This window comes from Harpia harpyja, chromosome 23 (genome assembly GCF_026419915.1).
Source record: "Harpia harpyja isolate bHarHar1 chromosome 23, bHarHar1 primary haplotype, whole genome shotgun sequence".
NCBI classification, from domain to species: domain Eukaryota; kingdom Metazoa; phylum Chordata; class Aves; order Accipitriformes; family Accipitridae; genus Harpia; species Harpia harpyja.
The window spans coordinates 10,155,310-10,183,023 of record NC_068962.1 but is presented as its reverse complement, the minus strand read 5'-3'; the positions used below and the strand labels follow the sequence as shown (position 1 = coordinate 10,183,023).

At 36.1% G+C, this 27,714-nt stretch overlaps 1 protein-coding gene across 9 annotated transcripts in view; it reads left to right on the top strand.

Annotated features, from left to right (window-relative positions):
- METTL25 (methyltransferase like 25) overlaps positions 1-27,714 on the top strand; it is a 65,187-nt gene that overhangs the window by 20,842 nt on the left and 16,631 nt on the right. For 8 of the 9 annotated variants that reach the window (XR_008233071.1, XM_052774293.1, XM_052774285.1 and 5 more), the window contains 4 exons: positions 2,034-2,178; positions 21,791-21,885; positions 24,391-24,420; positions 25,520-25,593. Coding sequence is in view for 8 of the 9 variants with exons in the window: in XM_052774293.1 (XP_052630253.1) it covers positions 2,034-2,178; positions 21,791-21,885; positions 24,391-24,420; positions 25,520-25,593 (344 nt within the window). In the remaining variant the exon portion in view is untranslated. The remainder of the gene's footprint in view (positions 1-2,033; positions 2,179-21,790; positions 21,886-24,390; positions 24,421-25,519; positions 25,594-27,714) is intronic. The other variant, XM_052774286.1, reaches the window with a different exon arrangement.

Sequence of the window (27,714 nt, the reverse complement as noted above, 5' to 3'; positions counted from 1 at the left end):
GTATCTGAGAACATGTGGAGCAAGCTCATGTCTGTCTGCAAAAGACACCCTGAGCAGCAGGGTTTGTTGATGAAGCATATGCCTTTACACTTGCACAGTTGGATTTTGTATGCTCTTAGTATGTAATTTGTACGATGTAAAAGGTAAAAGAAATCCTATATCACTGCCTTTCTTTATAAATAAAAAAAATTACTGTCAGAAAAGGTAAAAGCTTCATTGAGTTAAAAAATAGTAATAACCAAACTGCACATTATGTGTGATGAATGTGTGTAATTAAAAAACTTCAAAATGTGCAATCATTTACATGTTTTAAAGTGTTTTGAGAATTTTTAGAAATAAAATATTTTTTAGAAATAGTTTTACAAATATTTACAATTTTTTATTGTAACCATAAATTAATTTTTTTTCCTCTAACTTTCCTAAGCTGGGAACAAATGGGAGTGGGTAAAATTAGTATTTACTGATTTATATGCTAAGTTCTGAAATTAATCTGCTGATGAAATATGCTCCAGGACTAGGAGATACCAAATTTTCCTATACTTAAGCCAGCAATCCAGAAGGTACTTTCAGTTATACCCAGGCAACCTCACTGAAGTCAGTGGTGGTCCAAAAGTGTACCTGACACAGACAGACTGCCCTCAGATTGTTCAGAAGTTTTGAGCGTTGTAATGTGTTTCCTCTGTCTTGCATGTGGTAGCCATCCTCCACTAGCTTTCTCCTGAAAGAATCTCTCTAACTTTTCCTGTCTTGGGGTTTAAATGTTCCCCTTGCAAGTGCACATCTTCCCTTAGCTTCCAAACTTCTTCCACTATTTCTGTAATTTCATGTGGAAAAAAGCTTTGTGGAATGGTGAGCCGAAGCTGACTGATAGGAAAAAAGTCTTTAAAAACTAAGCTGGACTTAAACTGAACTTGTCACCTAAAAATTTTGGATCCTAAGACAGGGAGAGGGCAAGCACAGAGAAGCAGCACAAAGTGGAAGGTGAGAAGGGGGACAGGGAGAATTAAAAAAACAGAGGAAAGGGGAGGTTTTAGTGTTTCGCATGTACATATGTAATACAGATGGGTGAGAAAATCAGATATAGAGCAGCAAAAGTAGGTGTGCATATAAAGTCAGAATGATTATAGAAAGGTATCCCAGTTGAATGTCTCTGGGCTAATTTCTTGTTGATAACCTTGTTAATAAGGCTGAAATTCAAAACAACACCATGTTTACAGTGTAGATTCCAACTAATAATGCCAGAAGAGAAATATCTTGTTATGAATGGTGAGAAGAGGGACAATTTGGATGGAGAAATAGAGGGAAAAAGGAAATTGAGGAAAAAGGAAAGCAGGAAATAGAATGGACAGAAGAACACAGCATCTGAAGCTGAAGTTCTTACTTTGTGCTATGGAAGAAAGTACTCATTTGTTGTTGAATAGTAATAGACACACTGCAAAACTGTGGCAGTACTACAGTTTTGGAAATAACAAAGCCTGCTCTGTACTGTTACATCTGTATTTAGAAAGTGGTTTTGATTTCAGCAACTTAAAGTAGTAGAAATGCCATAGATAGGTCCAGCCAGATTTACAGCAGTAAATCTGAAGTAAGAAAAGGAAGTAGCAGTGGTAATAATAACAATAACAGGAAAGCTAGGAAAGACAAGAGAAAATGGCCCATGTCCAGTCACCATGTAGATGTTCCCTTCCATGCAGGTAAACCAGCTGCTCTTTATAGTCTTGAACTTCTGCTTCCTCACAGTCGGTGAAGGTAGAGTGCAGAGGTATGTAGTTCCTTACCTGAACAAAGCAATGAGCAGTCTGTCTCCCCACAGAGGCAATGCACCATGTTTTCTTAGCACTGAAGAGCTTTTATTATTCATTGAAAAATTCTAGAACAGAACAGCAGGAGTCCTCATGGAGTTGTGTATTTAAATCTTACAGCTCGATAACCATTTGCAGCATGTTTCGGTTTTGGAGTTTGTTGTCATTCGTGCTCTTTCAGTTGAAAAGGGAGATATTTTATTGTTGCTTTTTTTTTCTTTTTCTTCTTAGGACTGTATGATGGTGGGTCTACATACATGTGGAGATCTTGCTGCAAATACACTACGAATTTTTACTGCCAAGCCTGAAATCAAAGCAGTTTGCAGTGTAGGCTGCTGCTACCATCTGTTGTCAGAACAGTTTGAAAACCAAGAAGGTAATTCTTCTGAGCTTAACTTGTGGCTGCCAGTTTGCATATTGAGAGTATTATACCTTTTAATTAATAACCTCCTTGTGTTTGTTCCTTTCCAGTGGCTTATTTAGTACTGGTTTTAATTACATTATGTGGGTCATTCACTCCCGGATGCCCTGTAGCTTTTCTGTTATGCCAATATTCCTAATATGCTTACTGAAATTAGGGACATTAATGCAGAATGTTTTTATGTGGTTATGAATACAGCTGGTTTTATTCCATTACTTCACTTGTAAAATGTGGAGGCTTTTTTAGTCCAATATGTTTTCATCCCTTTGAAATATTTTGTACCAGATTTTGCCCTTGGCTGTCTGCATGCAACATCCATTTATGTTGAGTTGTACATATACAACTATGAGCAGAATTAAGTCCTTGTAATGTAAGTTATTACTCCAAAAAACACTCATCTGGGGCATTGCCAGTTTAGAACATTATGGAACAGTACATATATAGCTGTTTTTCCTGGGGAGACAACCAGAAGATTATTTGGGGATTCACCCTACAGGCAAATTTTCTTTCAAATGTGGGGTTTTTTTCATTTTTGTTAGAAAGTTGGTATCTTTACTTGAAAGGTAAATTCTGGATAATGAAAAACGTTAAGTAGCTGGCTTTCCTGAGACAAGTGGTATGTAGCTGAGCTGTCTAAATGACCATCTGCTGAAGTCCCAGAACCTGATCATCATATCAATCAAATCTGAGAGAGGGGTGGATTGGCGAAGTTTATTTCAGCTCTTTCAGGGAACTTCACAGACAGAAAGGCAGGTGGAACCCAGCTGCAGCTCTTTAACAGTTGGCTGCTCAGGCAGCTAAGGCACGGCTCCAGACTGACCATGACACATGCTAGCTCTTGGTTGCTTTAATGATCTTTTAATGTTTTTATCTTGCTCTGCAACAATTTTAAGAGTTTTTGCAGTGTATTAATTTCAGTTATTTCACAATACTTCACCTCAAAAACAAAGAAAAAGAAAATACAATCAAAAGTTCTAAGTTATGGAAATGCGATTATTAGTAAAAACATACAATTCCTTTTACATCAGAGTTTTAAAAAATGACAAACTTTTCAGGCACTTGTCATTAAGTTTGTGTGTCTGAAACATTTGGTTGTTTCTTATTATTGCAAAGAGGACATGACTTCCTGTTCTAGCTGTAGGATTACTTTTTCCAGACCAGTGCATAAGGCTTTACTAAATTATTGTTACTCAGACACCACCAAAGGATCAGATGTGATAACCTATTTTAAGTTCAAACAAAAAGATGTACATGCACAGTGGTAAGAGATACTGCAGTTTCACAGCAGTATGGAAATGAAGCCAAATTGCATGTTGGAATTTCTAGCTGTTTGATTTTTCTCAGCTTGAATCATAAAAATTATTCTCAAAGAAGAACCTTTGGGCAGAATAAAAGGAAATTACAGTATTCTTTTTCTGGGAAAGAATGCATAAGTAGTTCCAGTGATGCTCAAAAAATTTGATTTTTTTTTTTTACTATTACTATGAGGGTACATATTCTAAAATCTATAATGCTGTTGTATTCCCCTGGAAAAGTCTTCTGCTGTATGGCTTGTTCTTAAATGCACAGTGGAGGTATAAGAGCACAAGGACCGACAATATCTAAAAGTTAAAATTTCTTAAAAGGGAAAATGGGAAAGAATTAGGACTACAGCTTATGTGTATACTTCCTATGCATGGATTTCAAACTGACAAAGCATTGTAGAGGATACTAGAGGGCTCTGTAACTAATCGGGTGGTATGTATCCAACAATTCACTTGTACAAGAAGTAAACTAATTCCTCTTGCAGCTGTCTGAGGCAAGTGAATATTGGTACTGCTTCCAAAATGGTCCAAATCATAGAATCATGATGAAATAATTTAACTTGGAAGCTGGAGGTGGCTTCTGGAGGTCATCTGGTCCAGATCATGGCGCAAGGCAGGGCCAGCTTAGATCAGGTTGTTCAGGGCCTTGTCCAGCCGTGTTTTGAATATCTCCAAGGGCAGTGATTCAGCAGCCCATTCCAATGTTTGCACTCAGTGTGAAGTTTTTTTCTCATATCTGTTCAGAATTTGCAGCTTTTGTGCATTATCTATTGTCTTTTCATTGTGTACTTCCAAGAATAGTCTGGCTTAATCTTTTCCGTTCCCTTTCCTTTAGGTAGTTGAAGACAGCAGTTAGATCCCTTCTTGACCTTCTCTGCAGCCCTGTAGTCCTCTTGCCACCACTGAACTCATTCCAGTAAGTCAGTGTGGTGGGCTGGAGAGCCCAAAGAAGCACTCTAGATACTCTCACACTTACAAGTGCTAAAAAGGGGGAATAATCACATCCCTTAACCTGCAGGCTTCACTGTTAAGCTTCACAGTCCTATCAATTTTCTACCCACCTTAGAGTCCACCTGTTTGAGTCATATCTTTCCAATTTGTCTATAAAGGTACTAAGGAAACCTTGCTGAAAGCCTCGCTGAAGTCCAGGTAAACTGACTGTGCTCTCCCCTAGTTCATGGAGCATGAGTTCATGGAGTTCACTGCATCAAAGGCGGCAATAAAGTTTGTCAGTCCCTGGTAAATTCCTGCCAGCTATTCTCAATCTCCTTGTTCTTCATGGGCCTGGGCATGGTTTCCAGGAAAATTTACTCCATAAGCTTATTGAGAACTGAGGTTAGACTGAAGATGGGTGTGACGTTTGCCTTTCTCCTGTCATCAGGAACTTCCCTTGATGGAGGTGACCTTTCAAAGATGATAAAAGTGCGGCCTTCGGGTGACACCAGCCAGTTGCCTCAGTTTCCTGAAATGCATCACACCTGGTCGCATGCACTTGTGACTTGTGTATTTCCAGTTTGCTGTGTGGTCCCTGAGCCAATATAATCTCTACCGTAGGTAGTCCTTCACTTGCCCAGGCTCTGATACCAAGCTCAGGGAAGCTACTGCCTAATCTAGGCATCAGCCAGAGATTGCAGAGACCTGTGGAAGCCTTATGAGGAGAGACTAGTTTGAGTATTAGGATGCAGACTTAGAGCTAGATCTCTGCGGTGATGGATAGAAGATCGTCCTGAGAAGCAGAGAGTATTGGGCAGAATTTTCTGCCACACAGGAAATCACTTACTTGTTTGAAATCAGTCCAGTAAGCAAGGGCTTGCCTGTGAGGACACACTCTGTTATAAAGCATTCTATACTTATTTTAACTTGACTTAGTAGCTTTGAGGCTGCAAAGTTTTTACAAATGTGTTTTAAAAATGTCATTGCTCTATTTTATATTTATATTATTTTTTTGCCCAGTTTAAAAGCTTTTTTATTTTCTTGAGGTGCACACCCTTAAGGACAAGGTTAAGGCAAGTGCATGTCAAAGCTCTTTCCCCCAGAGTAGCACATTCTCCATCTTCGCTGCTTCTTTTATGTAAATGCAGATGGTTGTTCTCATAAGCCTAGTTGAAGCAGATGTGCCAGCTCACAGAAAAGCTGCTGTGGACTGATGGTTGCCATCACTTGAGATGGCTGGGCTGTATGTTTTTTGGCAGTTAAGTTTTATTTAATACCAAGATCAATCTTGTTTGAGGCCAGTGAAAAATTGCTTTTCCACTTCTTATTAACTGGAATTAACTGATACTCATGGGAAGATATTTTACCTGTTTTGATGCCTAACGTAGTGGTTATAAGTCTGAGGTGGTGAGTTGACAAAATATCAACAAAATGTTACTATGCTATTTTTGGCGGGCTATTGAATCACCTTGGTTATCGCAAGTTTGGTTTGTTTGTCTCTAAGGAGCTAACTACAGGGAATAATGCCTTACATTCCTCATATATTCTAAAAAGGGTAAAGATATTGCAAGACTGCCTGATTCAGTTTGCCATTGGACCCACTGTGAATACTTTGGGAGCATTTCTGATGAAATTAGGTGCCAGTAGTCACAGTCTTGAATATTGCAATCAGTATACAGTGTCCTTCTACGCGTCTATAAATAAGCTAAATTCGTCTGGAAATTTTTGTCATGGGACCACATTTCCAATTATGCTGGGAATAATTTTGAACTCTTAAGATCATGAAAGCCTTTGTTTTGATTTATTAGTAACTACAACAACCAAGAGGTGCTGTGTAATGTCAAATTTCAATTCAATTAAAAAAAGTTGAAGCCAGTGACTTTTAACACCTGTCTTTAAATTTCAGTGCTGTTATAAGCAGTACCAAATACTAAATTTCAGTTAATAAGGAATATTATGACAGCTCTTGGAAAATTCTAAGTGGTTTTACTTTGGCTTTCTCTAAGGAGAATTGGCTGTTTATACAGAGATTCTTCTATGGATAAAATGCACTTAGCCATTAGTATAATTGATTCCTTTGGGGTTTTTCTTCACTGTTACTGCATCGGGTAGTCAATTACATCAGAGTAGTAAGGATTTTACTATTTATTAGAGACTTTTTACATAAACCTATTTACATAGCAAACCATTATGGCAGTTTTTCTGGAAAAAAATCAGTTTGCTAATGATTTTTAGGTTAAAAACAAACTCTGTGCCTCTGTTCAGGAGCTATTCTTAGGATTTGGGGGAGCTGTTTTATCTTACATTCAGCTAATACATTTCTGGAGCAATGCACCAGGTGGACTATGATTATCCCTTAACAGACAGTAACTGCAAATTTAAGATATTTTCAAAAAGACTTGACTTTCCTTAAAAGGATGTGTTTATGTATTCTAATTCTTTTCCTTTCCTCCTCTGTACCACCAAACACATCAGTACCAGTCTAGAAACCAGTGAAATTCTTCAAAATGATATCCTCTGTTTTCAGAAAAAAGCACATGAACATTGCTATTGCTAAGGAGCTACTTATAAATAAGTATGTCATGATTTGAAATAAGACATAGGTGTAGTTCTATAGGTAGTTTCAATGATAGCTGTCTGATAGAAACCCTTTTTGAGGTTAGCTTGAGTACTGCAACTTGGGAACTCCAGCTTTTGTAAGGATTTCCAGTGTCAGGTCACTGCTCTAGGACAAAGAAGATATATGCTGGGCAGAGGAGTTCTAGAGCCAGCCTGGGAGCTGTGGAGAGCAGCTTCTCGTTAAGGCACTCTGGAAGAAGTCAGCAAACCTTTTGCAGAAGAGTAAGAGCCTTGGACTCTCGAGTTATGTAAATGCAAACTTTGACTGCATTTGTTAAGCTCTAACTTTTAAAAGCTAGTGAACATAATTAAAGGAACTGAAAAGGATGCAAAGGGTAGTCAAAGTTCACATACAGAATTTTATCAGATTTGTGAAAACCAAAAAGGCCTTGAATAAGGTGGATTCAGCGGACAAAAACTTCAAAACTGAATTTTCTAAAGGGTTCCTTACACAAACAGTGGCTTCATATCACTCTGTTCCATTGAAATATGGAAAGATTAGTTACTGGTTTAGAAGTATTAGAGTACAGATGATTTATGTGTGGCCTAGGTATATTTTCAAAGGTATTCCACAGCCAATGTCTTAAAATAGCTATCACTGATACCATGGCAACACAGAAAAACACATCCAAGCAAAAGATCAAAAAGCTTGATTTCCTTTCCAAGGCATCTTTAGATATTGCTGCACAGGGCACATTTCCATGAATTTGTGACAGAGCTAACTAGTCACTAAAACCCAGATGTTTCCTATCAAAATTGATCCTGAAAAAATATGAAACTTGAAAAAATATTAACTAGGTAAGTATTACAGATGTTAAATGACAGCATTACCTATTTCAGTTATTAATGTATTTTTCATGAATAAATGTAGCAAAAATATATTAAAACCTAAAACTGTCTTACATTTATAATTGTGTGTGTACACAGTAAGAGATTACAATTGAGAAAGCCAAAGTTTCTATAATGCGCAGTAACTAAAGCATACCCTAGGTTTGGGTTTTGAAAATTATTCAGTGACAACTGATTCTATTTCCTGAAGTGGAAGAATATTTTTCTTCCCCCTTTGCTCCCCACTCCCCCCAGAAAAATCCTGTTTAGTGATGGGATTTTTAGGAAAAATACAAACTCAAGGAACTGTGAAGTCTTTGGCCAAGGAAGATTTAGTCTTTCCCATAAAGGAAGAAGGCAGTTTAAGTAGTTCCTCTCTGTTTGGAATCCTAGAAGTAGACTCAGATACTATGATGTCATGGAAGACAGATGCTATGGAAGACCTGAAGCAGGTTGGGTTATTTGTGTTTCAATACTGCCTCGACTGACTTTGGCAGTGTATACAAACAGACAAAGTAGGCTGTGTGTGAAGGATTTTGATGAGGGTAATAAAGATTGCTTTCCACTGAAAATTCTCAAGGGAAGGAAAAATGACATTTAATTCCATTTAACTACAGTCTCAGAAGATGCTATCAAGAATTTTATGTCATTATTTGGAATTACTTATTCATCTTAAATAATCTTTACTCAATAATTATTCTGTCTTTGTCCTAGTACTGGAAAGTGCATGCAAGATTTTGGTATCACTTTGTAATATGAATCCTCTAGGATTTCAGAATCACTTAAGATAAATAATTTTCCCTTGGTTATGATCCAAGCTTAACACTTTTGAATACAGATTTGTTGTAATTTCATTAATATTAATGGACGAGTGAAAAAGTTGAGTGACATAATTTCCATGTTATTTTTATGATTAAAACACACTATGAAACAGGTCATCAATTAGTTTAAGCTGGCATAAATCCACCAAGATGGTCCCAACTTTAAAATAAGCACCAAACTGCCATTGTATTCATGATGTTTTATTAGAAACATCTTTAGCTGAGTTTTTCAAGGTACTTAAATACTTGAAATAGCTGAGAATTTTGCAGACTTCTGTCTCCACTGCTACAGGTAATGAATGTCTGTAATTCTTTGCTTTACTATCAAAGTACAATTTCATATGTTAATAATTAGCTTGCCTTCACACTGTCTGCTACTGTGGTAGACCTGAGAATATAGTTTTAATGTCTGTATTACTTATGTCACATTCCCAGGCCTTTTTTTTTGACAGATGCAGCATCAGTATATGAAAGAAGACTAATTCATTTTTATATAAAATAATATTTTGATAACAAAGTAGAATGAAGATACAAAATAAACATACGGCCTGGCTTCAGTACCCATAACAGAGACATGGAAGTCGTGCAATCTGTTACCATCAAAGGTTCCTCTATTCCAGTATCTTGTCTTCCATAGAGACCAATAGCAGACATATAGAGAAGAGTATAAAATCATAGGGAGTAAATAGCAATACTTCCCCCAGATACTCTTGTTGCTTCCAGCATGTTTTGGCTCATGAACATCTTGGACCAAAGTGGTATATTTGCATTAAATAACCCTTGATGGATTTTCATTCCTTGAATCCTTAAGGTTACTTTTGAACATATGTAAACTTTTAGCATCTATAGCATGCTACAGTAACGAATCAACTGCATGGTGTATGAAGAAGCATTTCCTTTTAATTGTTTGAGAGCTGCTAACTGCATGGAGGTTTTTTATACCCCTTAGTTTTGGGTGTAAAAGCCAGTACACATCTGTCCCTATCTATTTTCTCCATCCCATTCATGATTTTGCAGATTTTTCATTCTCCTTTTATCCTTTATATCTCCTTTAGAGTTTTACAGCTTTGATTTTTTTTATTACTTGCTCCTGTTATTAAAATGTTCCTTACTTATGACAATCCTGTTTCTCTTCTCTCCACCTTTTTGAGTGGTATTACTTGTTATCTGAGGTGAGAAAAACAAATCCAAACACAGAATTCAAATTCAAGTGCAGAATGGATTTATATAGTAGCATAATAGTGTTTTCTGGGTTTTTTTTTCCGTAATAATTCTTGATGTATTTTTTTCCTTTTCTTAGTACTGGACTGATCTTATTATCAAACTGTCAGCTCTCAGTTCATAGCCATTCATTGTATATTTAAGGTTAATATTTTTCCCAATTTGAATCACTTTCATCTACATTGAATTTTATATGCCATTTCATCTCTAATTTTTATTAGAAATGGCTCTGATTTTTATTATGCTTAGGATCATCAGCAAACTTTGTCCTACTCTTCATTAACTTTTTCAGATCATTTGTGAATTTGATGAACAACCTGTTCCAGCACAAGTCTCCTTAGGCCTCTGCTGGTGATCTCTGTCCTCTGTGAAAAATGGTATTTTATTCCCATCCTTTGTTTCTGTCAATTACTTACCCATAGGAATACTTTTTATCTTGTTCTGTGTTTTGATAGTTTCTGTAATGGTCTTGTTGAATGCCATTTGGAAACCCACTCTTATCGTTCTTGTCTAAGTGTTACTTGAAGCCTTCAAAAACAATTCCAATATGTTTGTGAGATATGACATCCCTTTAAGAAAGTCACTTTGACTGTTCCCAAATATGTTATATTTCCTCATATATCCAATGACTCTATTCTTTAAAATACTTTCTCTCCATATAAATGTGAGGCTTCCTGTTTGGAAGCTCCCTGGACCTTCCCTTGAGCTCTTCATAAGCATTAATATTACATTACCTGCTTTTCAGATCTTTAGAACCAAAGAGTTTTAATCAAGAAGTTGCACACTGCAGTTTGGCAATTTCAACCTGTTTTTAGTTTCCGGATGAATGCCATATGGCCTTGGCAATTTTTTGCTGTTTACAACTTCTGTTTTTCTCTAACTTCTTCGAGGGATCCTTCAATTTTAGATATTTCATCTGATGAGTTCCTTCTATGAAGCGGGACTGTGGCTTAAGAACTGTATTTAGCTTTTCTTCCATGCTTTGTTTCTTTGAGCAGTCCTTTATAGCTTTATCACAATGATAGTCCTATAAGTACTATCTATTTATAAGAAATTCTGTAGACACTCAGATATCTGCAAAAGGTCGAAGAGATTTGAGATTAAAGTTAAAGAACAGTTGAGGTCTTTTCAAATTATTATCAAAGAACATAGAGAATTATTTTTTACTTTTATAACCATTGAAAGAAAAATGTTGTTTGCCTGTGCCAATTACACTACTGAACTAAGAAAGTTCTCTGTTAATAACCTTTTTTCTTCTGTCACTGTGCAGAACACAGTTAAATAGTTTGTGCTCTCTCAAGGAGATTCAGAATAATACCCTAACAATTTCATGCTCTGAAATAGAGTCAGAATATTTAGAACATAATAAAAATTACATAGCTGAGAAGAAAAAAAACTTCACTTTTTTTATAATGACTATTATTGAGATCAAGTGCAAAAAGACTAATTATACTGACAGCAGAAGAATTACTAAAGCTATAAATCCTTGGTAAGCAAGATTAATCTCCTGTTTGGTTGGTAGTATTTATAACACTGTTGAGGCACAATGTCGCTGTATATTTTCTGCTGGTCTGAATAGGGTAATTCCTTACCTGACTTCTGTGCGTAGTGACAGCCTTTGTTTGTCAAGAGCAGAGAGCTTATGGTATGTGAACTAATGCCTGTTTCTCCAGCAGTTATTAAGGACTCTAACATGAATTCTCTGGAAACAAAATATCATGAAAATGATGAACTACCCATGTTCAATATACCACTTATTTCAGTAACATCTGCCAGAACATAATAATAGTTTTTGAAAAAATAAAGTATCAAATAATTGTCTATTGACCTTTTTTGAAACAGAAAAAAAATGGTTTGTTTCAACATAAAATCTCCTGCATTGTGCATTTTATACCAAACTAGGCAAATAAACATTGTCGTATTTGACAAGGGAGAACAAATAGAAAAGATCTTTCAAACTGAAATAAGACAGAAGAAGCTTTATTTTGAAAGCAAAGGCCATTTTCAAATACAGAACTTCAGAAAACTTCTTCCCATCTTGAAATATAGTTTCTGGGAAGTAATTTAATGTATCTTCCACAGTTTCAGTGACGATGATTGATTTTTATAATTCTTAGGATATTGCCTTTTTACACATCTCTGTAGCATAATATCAACATAAATATACAATTGAACATGTTCTAATCCAGCAGTCTACAGCATATAAGTAGGCTACACAATTTGTAGTATTTGAATGACTTCAGCAGGGTTCCTTTTAAGCATAATATTCTGTACCGAGTATTACAATTTCAGGGCCTTGGTGAGAATAATGTACAGTGTGACCTCTGAGTGTTAATTCCAACTTGGATGTTACAGGGTTTGTCGTGCAGAAGACTTCTGATGTATTATAATAATGTTATATCCACTCCTGCAGTTCTTACATAGGCATATCTCATGGTTGTTACAGAAGACCTATTTCCACTGAGATATTACATAAATTTGACAGCTAATGATGACTGGGATGAGGAGAATTAGAAGTAGGAGGTATAAAATATAGTTCCGTTAATGTTACTGGTTATATTAAAAGATATATAAGGATAGCTACATATTGTGTCTATGCATATATTATACCTCTTTCTCCTACTTTGCAAATGGGATTTGTCTGATTTAGAATATAAATTCTTTTAGTTTTTTAAATTTGTGTCACGCCTTGCTAACTGAGTGCTATGAGAGATGTCCAGTAGTATGAAAAGGTGGTAATTGGCTTCAGTGGGAGTTTTCTCTCAGTGAAAGAAGTAGACAAGTCTAGTGTATAAAACAGCCTTTGCCGGTGTTGAAATTCATCTCCCTTTTGTCTGGAGTTTATTAAAAGCAACTGCAGGATATTCCTTTGTCCAGTCTAGGAAAATAAGTTTTTATACATAACAAAATTGAGAAAAATATTTGATCACAGTATAAAGAGTTTACATAAAAATACTCTTCCTTTAGCATATACATTTTTAGGGCAGTTTATGGATTTTGTATCCTATAACTCCATTTTATTTTTGCACTAAAGAGAATTTATACATTTACCATGTTTACCAGTAAAGATGAGTTTTTTTCCAGGTAATTTAACTTAAAAATTAGGGGTAATTTTTCTTTCCAGTTAATACAGTTGTAATTAGCACTTTGCAAAAATGTAAAATTTTTAATATTGTAGTTACAATTGACGTACCAGAATATAATGTTCTTTTTACTAGTAAATGTTTTGGTTTCTGCATTTGGAAAATTACTATTGTCTCTTGAATCATAGAATTGGAAATGGCATAGTATTTAATGCACTATATACATGTCCAAATCAAAGGCCGATGTGCAAATCAAATCTTATTCACTGGGTGTTTGCATTGGAGTTCCATGTTTCTGTTGTTGATTTTTAATATGACTAGTGCTAAGTTCCTAGAAGTAGGTAACAGGTCTAAAAAGCAATATTTTAATACAGCGTCAGCAATGAATTTATTTTAATTTCCTGTCACAGCTACTAACCTCAACTTTTATGGCAGTTCCTGGGTTTGTTGGTAGTACTAGAAGGAACTCTGTTTTCTCCGGGGAGACCAGGCTTCTTCGTCACTGAGCTACTTCTGAGCCTGAGCTTGTCGTCTCCATCCTCACTCCGCTTCTCTGATTTGCTTGACTGTAAGTCATCCAGGGCCTTCCGAGCAGTAACAAGTCCAGAAGGATGGGGCTCCCTCCCTGCCTTGCTGTGGCCCCTGCTGAAATGCCAGGGCTGACGTAAAACTGTCAGGAACCATTCATCCGTCTTTCGCTTGGTGTTGCCCTGCAAGGTTTCCTTTTAGTTTTCAGTAATGTGTTTCTATTATTAATCACATGTTATTGTCTTCAGAGTGATAGATAGAAAAATCCCTTTCTCTATAAAAAACATTTTAATAAAAATATTTTGAAAGAATCTGATTAGTTAAAAAAAGGAGAACAAAAAGAACTAGTGGGGCCAGCAGGAGCAGGGAAGCGATCGTCCCCCTGTACTCGGCACTGGTGACGCTGCACCTCAAATATGTGTTCAGTTTTGGGCCCCTCATGACAAGAAAGACACGGAGGTGCTGGAGCGTGTCCAGAGAAGGGCAACGAAGCTGGTGAGGGGCCTGGAGCACAAGTCTTATGATGAGCGGCTGAGGGACCTGGGGTTGTTTAGCCTGGAGAAAAGGAGGCTGAGGGGAGACCTTATAGCTCTCTGCAACCACCTGAAAGGGGGTTGGAGTGAGGTGCGGGTCGGTCTCTTCTCCCAAGTAACAAGCCATAGAACAAGGGGAAATGGCCTCAAGTTGCAGCAGGGGAGGTTTAGATTGGATATTAGGAAAAATTTCTTCACCAAAAGGGTTGTCAAGTGTTGGAACAGGCTGCCCAGGGAAGTGGTTGAGTCACCACCCCTGGAGGTATTTAAAAGACATGTAGATGTGGCCCTTAGGGACATGGTTTAGCTGTGGACTTGGCAGTGTTAGGTTTAAGGTTGGACTCAATGATTTTAAAGGTCTTTTCCAACCTAAAAATTATGTGGTTCTATGATGAAACTGAGATCAAAAAATTGAAGAGAAGAAGGGAAATTAATTTAAATTTATAATGCCATTTACAGTTCTCAAATGTGCCCTGCTTTCTTTCTTTTTTTTTCTTTAGCTTTACACTTCTAGGAATGCTGGCTATATTCCTTGGAAGAAGGAAGGCTCTAGTTAGACAGAAGGAGATCCTGCCAAGGCTTTTTAGATCACAGCTTTTTATATAGGTAAAGATGCAATTTGGCCATTTACCGTACACTCTTAAGGACACATTGATTTTTCTAACAACTTCAAATACTAAAACAGGAATGGTGGGACAGAGGATAATTAGGAACAAGGGGAAAGGGAATAGTTATAGCTTTTTTTTATCTGACCATCAGTATGTCAGGAACTACCCAAGCAAGGACATGATTCCTATGGTTGTTATCTCTCAGGTATTGCTCTTTGAATTAAATAGCTGAAGAGCAGATCTTAGTACCAGCCTTGCAGATTCAGCCATGTACACAGGTTTTAGGTGCCATGTCATGTTGCCCTTATCTGTTTGACTTTGGCGAGAATCCCAAAGCATTGTTGGCCAACAGGTATATGATTAATACAGAGATTTTTCAATGTGCTTGGCAGTCCTTGCACAATTACCTCACACTGACAGCTGTGTCTGATCTTCAGTCAGTTGTGCTTTTTCTGTACAATTGGCACTCCTTTTATTTTTGCCTTGAGTATTCTCTAGGTGCCCAGGAGTGGTTCAAAATGGAGCCTTTGCATAGTCTTGCATTTCTTTTATTCTCATCTTTGTTTTCCTTTTTCTTTTGTGATCACAGAAGGAGATCATAGACACTCAAGTGCACTGGATGTGAATAATGTACAGTACAAAAATGCAACTGAAGTTAATTAATAAGTGTCTGAACTCCAGGTTTCTCATGCTTTGAAATTGAGAAAATGAAAAAAATATCAATAAAGCCTTTGAAAAACAGCTCACTGAATCAGTGGGGATTACCATCATAAATACCTAAATCATACACTGCAGTAGAAAGGCAAATTAGGGAATTATACTTTATAACTGTAGTGGAATTTGGAAACTGGGGGTAGAGGCTGTGAGGATGGGCAAAGACGAGGCACTAAAACATCAGGAAGGAATCAGCTGAAAGATATTAATATCAAAATAATAGCAAATGAGTAGGAGATGTGACTGGTTTAATGTAATAAAAAAAGATAAGAAAATATAATAAGGAATTAAAGTTCTCTTAGGAATACTTCTACATTAACTGATTACATTCTTACATGCAATATTTTACGTGGGCTGATATTGATCCCACTTCACAAATAAATGTAGATGTAGGTGTTTTTATCCAATGCAGTTTTTAAGTGGTAAGAGACAAAGCTATATTTAAGTATTTAGAACTGACAAGATTATACTGCAATGATAACTCACTGGATGGTATTGTTAGGAACTACTGATAATGCTTAAACCATTTTGAAATACATTTCAAATTCTTCATATTAACAATTTAATATTATCATTTCAAATCATTAGTACATTTCTGTATTAAACAAAAAAAAATGATAGGTGAAGTTCAATACAGAAACTGGTTTCAGTATTAATGGTAATTTTTAAAGGAAGTTTAAGATATCTGTCACTAAAAACTACTGTGTGAGTGGTTTCATACAGCACTAGCTGTGGGTGTACTGTCAGCATAAGTACTAAATTAGAATAAGCTGTCTTTCTCTTGAAGTTATGTTCTCATGCTGAAAAATTCAGGATAGTAGTGTTTCACAACATTTCAATAAAAATTGCCTAATTAAAGGTAAAGTTTACAAATGAAATATGCAATTTTTTTTTTTTAAGGAGAATATGATTTCTTAAACAAAATACAGTAAGTAGAATGGGAACTTCAGCCTGTGCACTAAAAGGATATTTCTGCCTTCTCTTTGCCACATGCTATTTACGATCTGATGCACTTCATTACTAGAAAATAAATCTCTTCTGTTGTCATTATGTATATACTAGAAAATATTAAAAACTTAAAATAGAATAGAAAGATAAAGTACATTTCAAAAAAATCAGAATCCTCTATTTTATAGTACTTTGCCATTTTTCATAACTTATTTGTGTCACTTCGTTTTTAAAGAGCAGATGAAGAATTTCAAAACAGACATTATAATCATCTATACCATACCACAAAAGTGAAACAAAGCCCTGAATATATTTTTTTTTTCCATAAATTAACCATTAACCATTGGGATAGGCATTGTTTCGTGACAAAATTTGGACTGTTTCTGCCAGGATGAGTTTAACAAATAGCATTCCATACATTATCTTAATAAAACTCTCTCTTCCAGAAGGTAAAGCAGGAAACATAACAAATTAGTTGGTATATTGGAAACTGCAGTTCAGAACAGTTGGGAATTGCAAGAAAGTAAAACCATGGGAAGTGTAAATGCAAATACGTTTTCATGACATGTTAGCAAAGGACAATAAACAAGACTGCAAGACTACATGGAGCCCTAGTTAAGCTCATTTGTCTAGTAACAATAAAACCTGTTGGTCCTTTGTTTCTTAAAAACTATATAGTGCCGTAAAGCTGTGCAAAGTAAATTTTAAATGTTAACACACTAGAAATTGTACTATCTTGCTTACAGATGAAGAACTATGGAAGGCCTAATATTAAAGATAGTGGAGAAGCTTGTCCCATTCTCTTGATCTTCCTTGGAAACCTTTGTGCACATACAGAAGGAGTAGCTAGTAAAATCCTTTCATCTTACTTCTGCTGCCAGATATTTTTTCCATAACTACCAGAAACAGAAACATAAATAGAAAAATGAGTGTTTTCTATATTTTGGAAATCCTGCTTCCTAGCTACACTTAATTGTTTCGTTAGTTAAACAACTCTTTTAAAAAAATTCTTTGAAACACTACTGAGCCAGTAAGAGTCTTAATGTATCTGTGAATAGGATGGTAACCACAATCAGGCTCACTTGAAGCTTTTCTCTGTATCCAGACAGAATTAAATCATGATGAGGGAAGTTGTAGCTGACCTAATTATAAACATATAATGTATTTGTTGTGATTTATACTTTTTTACTTCTCAGTATAATGTTTTCAGTGTACCAGCTGTCCATTTGTATTGCCTTTTTTTTTCATTTGGAAGCTGAATAGAAAGGGAGAAAATCCTTTACAAAAAAAGTTCAAAATAATACAGCTGTACCAAATGGTATATGCCGCTACTATTGCAGTATTACAAAAATGACACAAAATAGCAGTCCAATTCCTCTACAGAACTTAAGAGCAATTTACTGAGGGTCTTACAAAATGATCTAAATAATAAAAAATAAACAGGAAATAAGAGGAGGCTGAGGGGAGACCTTATCGCTCTCTACAACTACCTGAAAGGGGGTTGTAGTGAGGTGGGTGTTGGTCTCTTCTGTCAGGTGTCTGGAGACAGGACAAGAGGAAATGGCCTCAAGTTGAGGCAAGGGAGATTTAGGTTAGATATTAGGAAGAATTTTTTTACTGAGAGGGTTGTCAAACATTGGAATGGGCTGCCCAGGGAAGTGGTTGATTCACCATCCCTGGAGGTATTCAAAAAGCGAGTGGACAGGGTACTCCAGGGCATGGTTTAGGGGGCATGGTTAATGGTTGGACTTGATGATCTTGAAGGTCTTTTCCAACCGAAATGATTCTATGATTCTCTGATTCTATGATTCTATATGACTTCCAGGACTAAGTTAAGACATAAGAACTTTGTTCTGACAAAATATTAAAAAGCAGTAGTAGTATTGGGTTCCTAGAAGAAGTGGAAAGGTAATCTGACATACTTTATAGAAAATACAGTCTTGTTCAGCTGATGTTAAAGTATGAGACTTTACATTTATTTAAATTTAAAATGTTTTACCAATATAGACCTTAGGCTTTGTATTCTCCTTTGCTAGGCAGCATTGAGTGAAAAATTCTGGGAATATTTTTCTGTTCTGGCTGGCATCTGGATGTATTTGCACCTGTTTCCCAAAGTGTTAATCTCTTCCACAGGTTTCCAAGTATGTAATAAACCGAAGACAGCTTCTCCATATAGTATATTCTCTTCAAAACGTATAACATGTCTGCCTGTTAGAGGAGTGTGAGAAATGAGCTGCTGAAGGGTTAGTCATGAGACATCTATGTGGTCACAGAAGAGTTAGTAAATCCATTGAAGGATTGCTTAAAGTATGTGAATATTTAAAAGGATTCTCCCACCTATGTTTTAAGATCCATTAATTTCCTCTTTTTTTCAAATGAGATGAAAAAATTGTAATGGAAAAAGTTAGTGAAAATTTGGAAAGTTCCTATTGAAATCCTTTTCTAGGAGAGGAGATATTGGCTACCAGAAAAATGTTCTTTACTATCAAAAAACAATGGTAAGGACAGGATTAGTTTGTTTAAATATATACATTTAAACAACTCTTCCATGAAAATACGAATGTTACTAAACTCAGTCAGAGGGAAATAATAGGAATTTGTTCCTTGGCTAATGGGTGGAATTGTTCTTTTCTGTTTTATTCAGCATTAGATGTTTCTGTGTAATCTACACTTTGTCTTACCCTGCTGTGTGTGACGGGGTGATTTTGATGAGAATGTTTTCTGACTTCTGCCAGATGTATTCGATTTATGGGGACAGTGAACAATTACAGCAAGTATCTTCAAGCTACCTTAATCAGTATTTTATCTGTGTGCATTTCCAAAGAACCATCCTGTTCTACAAAGCTGAACTAGGATACAACTTTTCATGTTGTTCATGATGCTGCTTTAACTCTATCACGTTTCCTATGTTCTCATCCTCTGTAAGTGATTAACATTAAAATTATAGTTTGGTTTATAGATTTTGTTCTAGAACATAACAGAATTACCCTTTTTTTTCCCCCAGTTATTTTTTTCATGCAATATTTGCAGCAATTCTTTTTATTAAATGCATGATTTAGTCTTTTTAAGAGGTCAGCTTAGAGGTAAAGTCATAGCTATTTAATTAATAGGTTCTAGGATTATAGAATAGCTTTGGTTCAGCTCATCAAATGATTATCTAGAATTCCCGATTTTGTTAACTTTTCTTGGAAAGAATTCTGTCTGATTGGCTCCTCTATCCTGAATTATAATAACATGATTGCTTCATGCGCTATTGAACACTTCAGCTGTTTGCTGTGGAATCTCCCATAGAATACCCATACTTAAAATGTTGCTTGAACGTTTTTGGAGATTCATACAGTTTAGAACAGCTGCTGTGTGGTCAGATGGAAGCGCAATATGGTAATTAGTGAGCTATATAATACTAAGTATATCTGAAAATAGTTGCAGGTATTAAAAGAATTTCCAGATTTTTAAAATGTAGCTGATAAATATATGAACTTTATAGCAATATATTCATCCTACAATTTTTTTTTTTAATCAGAGTGCTTGAGAGTGGATTGGATATGGAAAAATAAATAGAACTCAAAGCAGTATTGTAGATATGTGGTCAACTTTGGATATACACAAAATATTTTCAGTTAGAGCATTAGTTTCCCTCTCTTTTCCTCCTACTTTACAGTTCCAATAATTTAAATGAAGATGGTGCTTTGCCTGATTATCTTTTTCAAAGGTGTCATAAATTCTTCAGAATTATGCATGAGTACAGTGCACTAATATTGAGTTTGCAGCTCAGCGGGCAGCAACTTTAACTTGCATGGATGATTAGTTTGCCTAGAGGACAGGGTGTAAATTAGAAGGGATTACTTGAAAAGATCAATTATTTCATCTTTCTAACTCAGTTTGCAAATTTTTATTTCGAAATATTTAAACATATATATTAGAAGGACTTATTAGTGTGAATCTTACAATAGGAACCATGGTAGTCATTGTTTCCTTTGCAAATAATGTATTTAATAAGTTCTTATTACCATCCCGGCGGTAGAAATACTCAGTTTTATTCCATGTACTCAATAATTGGACTTGAAGTTAATTAATGTTTTATAGCTTGTCATGAGGCACTTAAAAATTCTTAGTACATTCCTAGTGCTGAAACCAGTTGCAGTCTGTTTTGTCAAATTTCATCTTTATATCTAAAGGAATTTTCTTTCTCCTTCTGCTAATTATCCAGAATTAAAATCCTGTTCTTAAATCGTGGTCCTCAAACCAGTATTCATGCCCTAAGAGCCTCTGACTCTGACATTTCTCAGGGTTAAAAGAAGAGCAAACTGTGAGGTTGCCTGCAGAAGATTACCTGCTTGCTGTTACTCTGTAGAGATCAGCAAAGGCTGGGGACTACTGCTAGAAAACTGAGGGCTTTCGCTGTGCAGAGGAGGGTGGTATCCTTTATAGTTTCCTATTTCCCTTTTTCTTTGCTTAACTTTTATGAAATGAATTCTACTTACATGTGTGTATCTCAAACTGTTGGTAAATTTGAAGAGTCACATTTCTGCTGCCCTTTTTTTAACCCCGTTACATGATTTATCTTTAAATATGCCCAAGTCATCTTTCTATGCTAAAAAGCCAGGATTCTAGCCAATTTGGGGTTTTTTTTAAAGAAAGTAGTAATTCTTATTCAGCATTCCAAAAAATCAGCTGACAAACGTGCTAATGAAAATTCAAACAATGTAGAGTTTGTCCACATTTAAAACTAGGTATTATGAACATCTATAAAGTAATGCCCGTACTTTAGTTTTCCCACATTTGCATTAGTGTTAAACATTAAGAATTGTGTTGTTATTCAAAATATAAATGATACTGAAACAAACTGAGCACAGATTGTGATGCAAATGCTTCTTGATGTTTTGAAGAAACAGCAAGAGCCTTTGCAGCTGCTCTTTTCTGGAAAACAAACATTCTGCCTCGCAGCAAAGCGTGGGCCTTCAGAACTGAAATAAACAAATACACATCGTTCTGTGTGATGTTTAAAAGATGTTTATGATGGAAGAAGAACCCAATGAGAAGCGATACTGAAGTCCTGCTACATTGAACGACTGCCGTCTTAGATCTTGTGACTCATGGCATGGCATGGGCTGCCATGAGTACTTGCAAACTCTTGTCTTGTCCCTTGGAACTTTTTTTCAGCGGATTTTCGTAAAAGACACTCACTTAAAAGAGTTTTGGAAAATGTGAAATGATCAGAAATTCAGCATAAACTGAAAACATCTGTTATGGGGAAAATAGTTTTTTTATAACACTAGCATGGTTTTTGGTACTGGGCTAGTAGAGTTAAGTGTTTCCGCTACCATTTACTACTGTTCATCCTGCTCAATACATTGTGCATTCTGTAAGTAAGAGAAAAATAGCCCATGAAAGCTGTGCCTATTTTTTTTTTTCTCCATTTTGCAGAATGCCCAGAGGAAGTGTGGGGATTTCCCATGTGTCAGTACTTGAAGGACGAGGGCTGGTGCTGTGGTCGCAATGCTAGAATGTCAGCATGCTTGGTATGATTCCCCTTCTTTTCTTTTTCCTACAGAGAGCTTTATCCAGATGTTATAGGATTCATTGTTTTTGGCTTCTAATCCTAGAGCCATGACTTTAATCCAAGACTCTACAAAATAACATCATTAATGTTGTAAGCATGATGAATTGTATCTTAAAAAAATAGTATTGACCTTCCAGCTTTATATATTTTATACTTGCTGAAGGCATGAAAAAATGAGTATTGACAGAAATGTATTTTAAGAGTGGACAGAAAGGCCAAACCTTTGTTGAAACCTAAACAAGGTAACCCCGCAGGGTAATAGTTACTGGCCAAGGACTTAGGCGGGAACAAGGTAATTGTAGAAGGATTGCAATCAGTAACTCCCCCAACGCCTTCGTGATTCATAATATTGAATGTTCTGACTGTTTAAAACCTAAACAAACCTGTCTATTCCAAAAACTAGAAAAGCTGTAAAATCCATGTGGCTTAAGAGACTGGAAACATCTTTTTAACATTGCACCAAGAGACAAAGTGCTTTTAAAGACCTAACCTCATCAAGACAGGATGGTGAACTGTTGTCTAATTTGAAAAAACAGATATGTACTGAAAATTTCAACCACTGTTTCAGTTGGAAGACTGCTATTCCTTTCCTGTATTAATTTTTAATTTCTGATGTCAAGATGAATTGCATCAGGTTCTGGCTAGCTTCTGCTGCTAGCTCTGTACCTCCATTACGGAGAACAGTGTAGACTAAAGACTCAGTATAGGCTAACGTATCAAGGTTGTGTAAACTTGAACTAACATGATAATTAAATGCTATCAAGAGAAGGTATAGAAGGACAGTTGTTTAGTATTCGTAAGGTTTAAATGTGTTACCCTTGGCAAGGTGCAAGAAAAAAATTGTTCCTTTTAGAGATGGTGCTGTAAAACTTACCACAAAAAGTGCTTTCTAAAAGGGATTTGCCTTTTCTCTTTTTCTTGTCAGTGTCATACAATACCAATTCCTCCTCAGCTGACACATTAGCTATTTCCTTTCCCATTCCATTTCTTTTGGAAAGGAAAAGTTTGGGCTGTTTTTCAACAATGGTAGGAAGATAAATTTTGTAAGCAAATGACGCCCAAGAGACAGTACTGATCATGCCATATATATCTATTTTAGATTTCACAGAAATCACAGAAATTTGGCAGTTAAAAACTTTTTGTTTAAACATTCATGAAAGGCAGAGTTCTCCTGTGTCACTAGATACTTCTACTGTTATTATGTTTGTAATTCCCTCTATGCATTTTTCATTACTAGGATTTTCCTTGCCTTCTTGGAGGTACAAGGGAGACAGTGCAGTGCAGCTTCCTAGGGGGAGTGGCTGGCTAGGGGAAACTGAATTTACTGAGCAATGACACTCAGCATTATTACTGACGTTCATTAGTAGATGTCATTCAAAGTGGTTAAAGTGCCAAGGACCAAAGGTTCTGGATGAGAGTTTCAGTTTCAGACCCTTACAGTACATGTTAGAACCCACATCCATCTTCTAAGCAGCAGCAGATCTATGCTGGTATGAGAGCTATAGCTTATACAGCAAAAGTCAAACCTGAAAGTTGGGCAAAGCCATGAAACAGAGGAACTGCAACTGCTTGGACCGTGTTTGAAGAACAGTCTGAAATACAAGATCAGTTCTAAAACTTAAGAGAAGGAGAAGTGGGTGATTCAGAGACAAGCAGTCCTGTTGACTGTAGTGGAGTCTGGGGACTAAAGGTGACGATGACCCATAAGTGGTGAGGCATTTTTGGTTTGCTATCTAATTTGTTGTTGTGTCAGATAATTTATTGAATTTTTATCTTCATTTCTACTACTATCTTTAATACTCGGTTGAAATTTTTATAGGCACAGTATCTTTTCAACTGTGGAAAAATATTCCATGCTTTTAATTAATTGTCTTTGTCACTGTGGTCATAAAAATCAAGTACTCTCACACCTACATCAGGATTTATGGTATGAAGAATCTAGTGAAAGATAGTGCACAACATTTTAAACTGCAGTTCCTCTGAAGTTTTTATTTTATTTAACTTTACATGTGGAAGTTCAGTTTATCTGAATACTAGGGACTAAAAGTATTTAAAGGCATTGTACATTGAACTAACATTTACTTTACAATAGTTGAATATGCAAAGTGATTTATTTGCATTTCGGTAGGAACAGACTCAAGAAAAATACATTTCTTTTTAGAACTTTCACAAAAAGTAATCCTCTGAAATTCTTTTACAACACTAAGAAAAACAAACAAATTTTGCATGCATCTATTTCCATACAGCTGGTTATCATTGCTTCTCCTGTAAATAAACCAAAATAACAGGAGTGAGCTGATTATGAGTCCCTAAAGGTATTAACACTTTAAAGTGTGCGAGCTCATGTTATGTCACACCATTAATCTTTTAAAATATCATCTTCTCTGACTTTTATACAATGTGTTTATAAAATGTTCTGATAAAGAATAAACATATCAGCAATTTAATTCCTTCCCTCTTAAAGGCTTTGGAGCGAGTTGCAGTTGGCCAAATGGTAAGTTATGTTGTTTATTTTAGCCATTCTAAGATAAAATGTGGTTTTCCAACTTGAATGCTCTTAATCCATGACCTTTTATTGAACTTCTACATTTCTGGGATCTAAAATACTAGCACACACTATATCAAATCCTGATAGATAGCATGTGTCATCATGAAATCACATTTTTATTACTGTGATTGTACTTAGTGAATCTGTTTTCTTTTGACAATTAAGAGTTTGGAAAAAAAAGCACAGCTTAAAATCTAAGGCATTAAACTACCTTTCCTAACTTCTTTCACGATCTTTCAGCTAATACATAAATTCAGTACGAATGTCCTTCTGATATCCCTGGTTTGGATCACTCTATCCCAGTGTTTTATCAACTGATGTAAAAATAGAAATTGTTATGACAAAAGCTTGAACCTGTTAGAAACATCATCATTCTAATTTTTAATCCCTGTATATTTTTTCCCGGTGAATACTTTGAATTATTGTTGTGCAAGTTATCCTTTTGGGGATGGTGGACACCAATTGTGCAAATACTGCCTGAGACACCTCTTCTTCCCATATGTAAGCCCACTGACCCCAGCAGTCTTTTACTGTAAATGCATTTTGCCGTGAATTTTTAATTGGCAAGCATTAACTATTTTTATGCAAACAGATCTTTCATATACAAAGATACAAAGTTTTCAGTGTATTCTGTTTTTATGAGCGTGGTTCAGACTACAGTATATGAAGATTCAGCTAGGGAATTCCTCCTTTTGTCTTTAAAACAGCTTAGGTAAATTGCTGTATTTATTTTGCGTAGTAGAATTTGGGTTGTGATCAGTATGTTTTTCCTCTGTTCTTTTTCCCTCTGCCAACCTTTGAACTTTTATTTCAGAGTTTGGGTTTCTTTTTTTTTCTTTCATTCATGGTTATGTTAGAATCTGACCCAAAAACGTAATTTTAACTGGATGCAAGAACATTAGTAAATTGTCCTCTTAAACCTGTTATGACTGATTGTAAAGAATACAAGCCAATAAGTAGTTAAGGAAGCCAGTACTGTTTTTGTTACTCTGATCTTAATTTCAATGCCAATTTTAAATCCTTGCTGTTGTAAAATTTTTTGCAGCTGCCTACAGAATCATTGTTTTATCGAGCTGTTCTTCAGGTTATTATAGAAGAAATTTATGGTGTCACCAAAAGGTAGGAAGCTCTGAATTCACAGGATACGAACCAAAGATCTGATTCTCTTCCACCTCTATTCTGTAGAGAAAGTTATTTCTTAGAAAGCAGAAGGGTGTAAGAATCAGTCTCATCAGACTGTGTATACATATTAAAATGCAGGATAGATCTGTTCATCCTCAATCCACATCACAAATGTATTGCCCTTTCTTTACCCATAGCTGAATGAGGTCCTCTTTGGTACTGGATGTGTGGGTAGAACATATCTTCACCAGAGAACTGACAGCAAAGTCACTAAAAAGTCAACACAATCCGGGGCTACCCTGTTATGCAGAGGTCCTAGCAGCTTTAATACTGCAGAAAACAAAAAGACATTTCCATTTATCCTGAGAAAAACTGCTGAAAGCTCAATGGCCATCAGGGCTGTAAAGAGCTACTTACTGCCTATGCCTGCACTGGCAAGTACCGTGCCCTTGTAGGATGGGATTTGGAGAGCTGGTGCTGAGGACCTAACATCTGCACTGTACTCTTTTTCTGGAGTTGTAGTTGGATTAGATTTTATCTAATTCTGTGGGATGTATGCCCATTAGCACTTGGAGCACATCCAGAAGCACACCTTCCAGTTTAATTTAGTTTGAAAATAACCCTTTTTTTGAGCTCTGATCCTATTCCACAGTGTGAACCAAGGCATGAGAGGTAGGGAAAACCAGAAAATTCACTTCAGAAGTATACTCTTGATCTAAAGTAAGTGCTAATGCAGATACCCCCAAATCTTTTGCTAAATGTAGAGCCAGACAGCTTACTGTTCAGAAGGTCAAACTCCTGAAAGAAGAAATTCTGGTTTATTTTAAAATTACATAAAATATCACACATAAAATCATGGCTACTAAATTGTCAAGAAAAGAAAAAGTGTGAGATAGATGATAATGTGTTTCATCTGTTAAAGGAAGTATCATTTGGAGGAAGTAATTAAGATTATACTTTTGAAATAAAAGGAATGGCTACGTTGGAAAGACCTCCCCCCCCCAGTTTTATTGCTGAGCATGATGTTATACGGCATGGAGTATCCCTGTGGTCCATTCGGGTCAGCTGTCCTGGCCGTGTCCCCCCGCACTTCTTGTGCAGCCCCAGCCTGCTCCCTGGGGGGCAGAGGGAGAAACAGAGAAGGCCTTGATGCTGTGCAATCCCTGTATGGCAACAGCTGAAACATTGGTGTGTTACCAGCACTGTTGTAGTCACAAATCCAACGCGCAGCACTGCGTGGGTTGCTGTGATGTTAGCTCCATCCCAGCCAGACCCAGGCAATACCTTTCCCCCAGTAGCTTGTGATTAGGAGGACGGACACCCGTCTTCCAAAGAATGGCATAACAGCATCATCATTAACTGATTTCCAGACTGCATCAGCCCAAGTGTTTAAGAGCATCTGAATATTAAATACGACAACAGAAATTCTTTCTTTAAAAATAAATGCCACTGTTGATTCTCAGTGAGTGGGGGTCCCTGCCAGTGAAACAGTGTTAAAACTGCCACTGAATGAAGTCTTTCTGTTGACCTCAGTAGACGTTAATCCTGATCCTTAATTAAGGAGAAAGGTGGTTAACTCGGAATGAAGAGGGGAAAAAGTTTTAAACGAAGATATTTCCATTTTGTGTTTCACGGGGGAGAAAGTGTATTTCCTCTTAAGTAACTGAATACTCACAAACAGCTACTGTAGCTGAAAATGTAACTCCTACACTGCACAGCTGGAAGAGGAATTATGTTACTCAAGAAAGCAAATTCAGACTAACAAAAACTTTGCATGTTGTTTCTCCAAGATATTTTAAACACAGAAAAGACAACAAATGTAAGTGGCCTGTTAAGATTCAGTCTTCCTATATGATTTTTTAAGTTTTCATGCATTATTTTAACATGTTTTCTGAAACAACCCACATTTTTGGCTGGCTTCAAAAGCAGGCCATTGAGTTGTAAACAGGAGAAAATTCTGGCATCATTTAGTGAAATAAAAATTGCGAGGATAAGAACACAAGGTAACAAGCAAAAGTGAAATTTCACTCCAACTTGGCATTTGCTCAGTTCAGTGTTTGAAGGTAAATAAATTACAGCGGCATTACAGTAAATTATAGAAGTATTATAGAAGTATAG